The sequence below is a fragment of the Octopus bimaculoides genome, chromosome 4, assembly GCF_001194135.2.
Source record: "Octopus bimaculoides isolate UCB-OBI-ISO-001 chromosome 4, ASM119413v2, whole genome shotgun sequence".
NCBI classification, from domain to species: Eukaryota; Metazoa; Mollusca; class Cephalopoda; order Octopoda; family Octopodidae; genus Octopus; species Octopus bimaculoides.
This window is the reverse complement of record NC_068984.1, coordinates 64,835,881-64,840,766: the sequence shown is the minus strand read 5'-3', so window position 1 is coordinate 64,840,766 and position 4,886 is coordinate 64,835,881. Positions and strand designations below refer to the sequence as shown.

At 30.1% G+C, this 4,886-nt stretch overlaps 1 protein-coding gene across 9 annotated transcripts in view; it reads left to right on the top strand.

The window, feature by feature from the left end:
- LOC106882502 (bone morphogenetic protein 1) overlaps positions 1-4,886 on the top strand; it is a 987,136-nt gene that overhangs the window by 647,456 nt on the left and 334,794 nt on the right. For 6 of the 9 annotated variants that reach the window (XM_052967135.1, XM_052967137.1, XM_052967138.1 and 3 more), the window contains one exon: positions 4,397-4,462. The exons of the other annotated variants lie outside the window; for them this stretch is intronic. In XM_052967135.1, the coding sequence (XP_052823095.1) occupies positions 4,397-4,462 (66 nt within the window). The remainder of the gene's footprint in view (positions 1-4,396; positions 4,463-4,886) is intronic. 9 annotated transcript variants of the gene reach the window in all.

Genomic DNA, 4,886 nt, shown 5'->3' with positions numbered 1-4,886 from the left:
TTGTGCTAACTGATTAGGATATCTGAACTTGACATAAGATAATGTTTAACTTCATTTTATCTCTGCTTTATTCCTTTCACCAGCCCCATTCACTCGTGTGCGTATGCACAAGACAAAATTTCATCTCCTCAGAAAAGGCTCTGTCTGATTTGCACACACACACACACACACACACACACACACACACACTATCCGTGAGCGTTTTAGACATTTTCCTCTCCAGTTAGCAGTTTATTAGTCAGTCTCGGTTTTACAACGCTATTATGCTTTCCTTGTTTCAACACCATCAAGAACTAACTTCTGCTATAGGGAAATTGACAATCTAGGTTGTGAAATGGTCAAGAAAGTAAGAAAGACATCGATCTGAAGGCCAGAAGGTGGAGTACCATTGTCTTCAGTTTCATCCACCCCACTTCCAGAAACTCTTGCAGTGTGACCAATGCCAAACTTCTTCATCCTTTGGATTTATCTGTAGTGTGAAGAGTAGGTACCAGCTATATGCTAACAGCTAGCTTTTGGGGAATAATTGTATTTATGTGTAAACAATGGAAAGAGATACCAAGCCTTTGCCTCATTGATTTTTCATAGTATCTTTGAACTAGGGAGCTATGGAAGAAGACAACCATGGCTTTGATCTACCATGATGCAGACAGTCAATGTCTTTTACAATCAGGAATTATCTACAGATACCATATATATATTTTAGTCTTGAAAACAAACCTATGTTGCTCATAGAGTTTCAATTCTCTTATCTACTGTATAATGTCAATTAGTACTTTGGTGCTGGAACCTTGTGTCTGATAAGTGTTTGTGAATTCAGTCTCAGTCCCAACACATGTTCATATACAATGTATTGATTATAAACATATTGTGGAAACTAAAACCATTAAAAACAATATATTCCTGAAAAGATTTAGTTGACAGCACAAAAATATTCATCCATTCAATAACTTACATAGAAAAATGTCAGTTTATAAATTACTCAACTTGTCAAAACAATCTAGAAGAAAAAATGACAAACTAATATACAAGGCAAAGAAGGAGACAAAAAGAGAAATGATAAGAAAATATTGATATAATCTATGCTGGAACATCATAATCTCGATTTTGTTCACAGCTATGATACATTGATAATAGGTAGAGAAGCTTAGTTGAATTTTGCTGGAAAATTTGTGTAAGTTCATAAGCATTATTATTATTAGATTTTGCTGTTTTCATGTTTCCACAGTTTTATAAAACATAAATATACTGAGTTTTTGTGAAGGTTCAATTTTTGTTTGTGTGTGTAGTGGGGTGTATAGGCTATTCAAAACACAGTGCCTGATTGATTAGTAATTCTGTTTTAGTCAGAAGGATGAAAGATAAAATTGAATTTGGTGAGATTTGAACTCAGACTCCAGGTTATCCCTGATTGAATAGATCTATAATCAGAGATATTCCACTCTTCACCATGATTCTTATTTGTATATAATGAACTCATAACCAAATTACACAAGGTTTCTTTTTCTACACTGTGAAATGATTTGAGAGAGATCTGGCTGCTATTTCTAGTAGTTCAAGTGAGAAATACTATCGAGACCCCTGGTTCCTTTGCTAGCTTTTTGGTACATAACTTAGAAGTGTGTAATAGCTTATTAAGTACTATGCAAAGATAATAAAAAGTTTCTTTATTACTTTTTTTCTGGAAAGCAATACACCATTGCTTTTTTCTTCTTCAGTGTATTTAGATGCAAACTTGATACCAAAAGAGTAGGAATTCATTTGTAGATGCTTAATGCTATTTAAATTAGCTTATCAGTGCCATGTTTAGCTAATTTTATACTTTTAATTGCTCGTGAGATCATAGCATCCAAGTTGTAGATTTTACCATCAGTTGCTTCATTCCTGGAGATTCTGACCAAAAGAAAGTAAAACATTTTCTTCTTTCCATTTTCATACTGGAAGGAATTGAATATATTTTAATCATCTTGCTGTACTCTGTTTGCATATAGTTTATGCATTCTATCTGAAGTTATAAATTTACAGTTATACATTAGTTATGAATTTAATCTGTTGGCTTTAAATTTATATAAATATATATTTATATGTATGTTTAAAAATTAAATATTCAGATCAGAATACTTTTACACTTCCTGCAAATTCAGCTAAAAGGAAACGTTACTTTGTTTATTTATTCAAATAAAAGAAATCAATAGAGGTTTCATACTTAAGTAAAAATAAAAAGAAAATCATATTCTTCATCATCATCATCATCATCATCATCATCATCATCATCACCACCACCACCACCTCTATCATCATCTATGTTGTGTTTTTAAGTTACGTTAAAATATGCTTTTTCCTCATAGGGAGATAAATATCTTTGTTGTTTTCAAACATATTCTGTTTCATTTTCTAAAATCTGTTTTTAAATATTCTGTTTTGTTTCAATTGCGATTCTTTATATCTGTGTTTCTTTAATGTCAAAAATTTTTCAAAATTAAATGTCTACAACTTTTTAAAACTTGTTTTATTTATTTATTTATTTATTTTTTTTTTTTGCTCATTTTATTAATTTAATTCCATTTCATGATTATCTCTTGCTGATTGAAATTCACAATAGATGAGTTTTAGTGCAGTTGAACAAACAACAATGATATCTAGAATTTTTTTTTAATCATAGATAGCATTCAAATAGAAAACACAAGTAATACTAATAATATTAATGATGATGGTGATAATGTATTTTGAATAAGCTCTTTGTTTTGATAACATGATATTTTTTCCATGCTAATACAGATTGGTTAGTTTTTCAATACTGACAACCAAAAATTTGCTTTGATATTGCTCGGCAGTTGGTCAGGAAAACATATTCTTCTGTTCTTTGTAACAATTATTTTTGCATTGTTTTGAATTCAGAAAATATTATGAATATTGTTTGTATTTTGCGCCCAAACGAAATTTTTTTCTTTTTTGTATTTTTTCTTCATTTATTTGCAGATGCTCAAAACAAATTGTTTTGACTAATACAAATACCCATTTTGCCTGTCACTGACATATTTTTTTTTTAATTCTTTTTTACATACACCCTTTGCTTTTGTTTTTTTTGCTTTCCTATTTCATATATTTCTTTCATTTATTTGTTTCTTTTTTTTTTTTGATCAATTTAAAATCATTGATTTGTTTGTGAAGAGTAAATTTTGTTAGTGTGTGTATGCCTCTGTATGTGTGTGTGTGAATGTGTGTGTGCATGTGCATGCACACACATTTTTTTATCATATGTTTGTTCTCATGTTCTTTATGATTATCTAGTTACAATCCTATCATGAAAGTATGAAGGTTAGCAATCTTTGCTTCAAACCCCCAGGTTTTACATTCAATTATCATGTCATCAGGGTGTTTTTTGTTTAGTTTTGAACGTATTTTTACATTTTGTCATATATTTACATCTGTTGCATACACAAGCATGTGTACATGCGCAAACACATTCATTATGATGGTAAAACCTACTTGGTATCACTATAAAGAATTTCCTATAATCCAACAATATTGTTGTAGGATTAGAATTTATTACTTGAAAAATTTTAATCATTTTCCAAAAGTAGTGACAAACAGATTTCAATAGAATTAAGATTGAAAATATTATTATACTCTTTACCAATATCATTTTGATTCTTATTAACAGTATGTCAAATATGTCACTAGGTGTATGTGTATGTGTTATGCGGATGACTGGGTATATACAAATTTATGATGTTTATTATTTGAAGAATATATTCAAATAATTTATGATGCAAATCATAAATTACCCCCACGCCACCCCATAGTCTTATCTAGTTTATTTGGTGCTTTCTGATGTTTATGTACATGTCTATGTGTGTGTGAAAGAGAGAGAGAGAGAGAGAGAATTTATCAACTTCAAGAGAACATGAATGTCGGATCTTAAAGGAGACAAGATTTAGATAATAGCATGTAAGTATTAGGTTTAAAAACCTCTTGGACAGAAAATGTCAAGCTTATAGGAAATGTGGGATTGTGTCCCACTGTCACCTTTCAACTTTTTCGATACAAAGTGATTTTAACCCATTATTTGTAAACATTGGCATATCTAGAATGCAAATATGTGTGTATATGTGAGTGTGTGTGAGAGAGAGAGTATAAGAGTATACTAGTATAAATGGAAATACCTGAAGGTAGAAGCACTCACTTTTAGCACAGATTTAGTAATATATATTACAAATATCTATTCCTTCATTGTAACCTGCATATGTGTATATCTATATTATACAAAGTATTGCTTGGAGACACTGCTGAAACACGTGTCTACACAATGCTCAGAATCCATACCTAACCAACCTCTTTATTTCCCACAAATTCTTAAACCACTTTCCATTTCTATGATGATTTCCGCCAACAGGTATGAAAAATTCAAATGCAGAGTCAGTCATTGAAAAAACTAAAATGCGTGATGTAAACGCTGCAGGTAAATATGCTTTGTTCCAGGTGCACGCCAAGCAGTCACAGCACCAGTTAACTAGTGCTCTGTTACTGCCCATGTTTAATTCATTTATTCATTTGTTTTTTTTTTTTATTTTGATTTTGATTATTATTTATTTTTGTCTGTGTATATATATCTACCTACCTCCCCTATTATCACTTGGTTGTAGCCTGCTACTGCTGTCCAGATATTATTATTTATTATTATTATTATTATTATTATTATTATTATTATTATTATTTTTCATTTAGTGTGTCAAAGATATTTTTCTTTATTTTTCTTTTAGTCAGGTTTTATTATAATGAATGTACTTTGTTAATTTGTTTTTATTTTACTGCTTTAGTTTGAACACTGTATGATGTAGTTGTGTCTTTTTTATTTATTTTTTTGTGAAATATGATTTCTACTG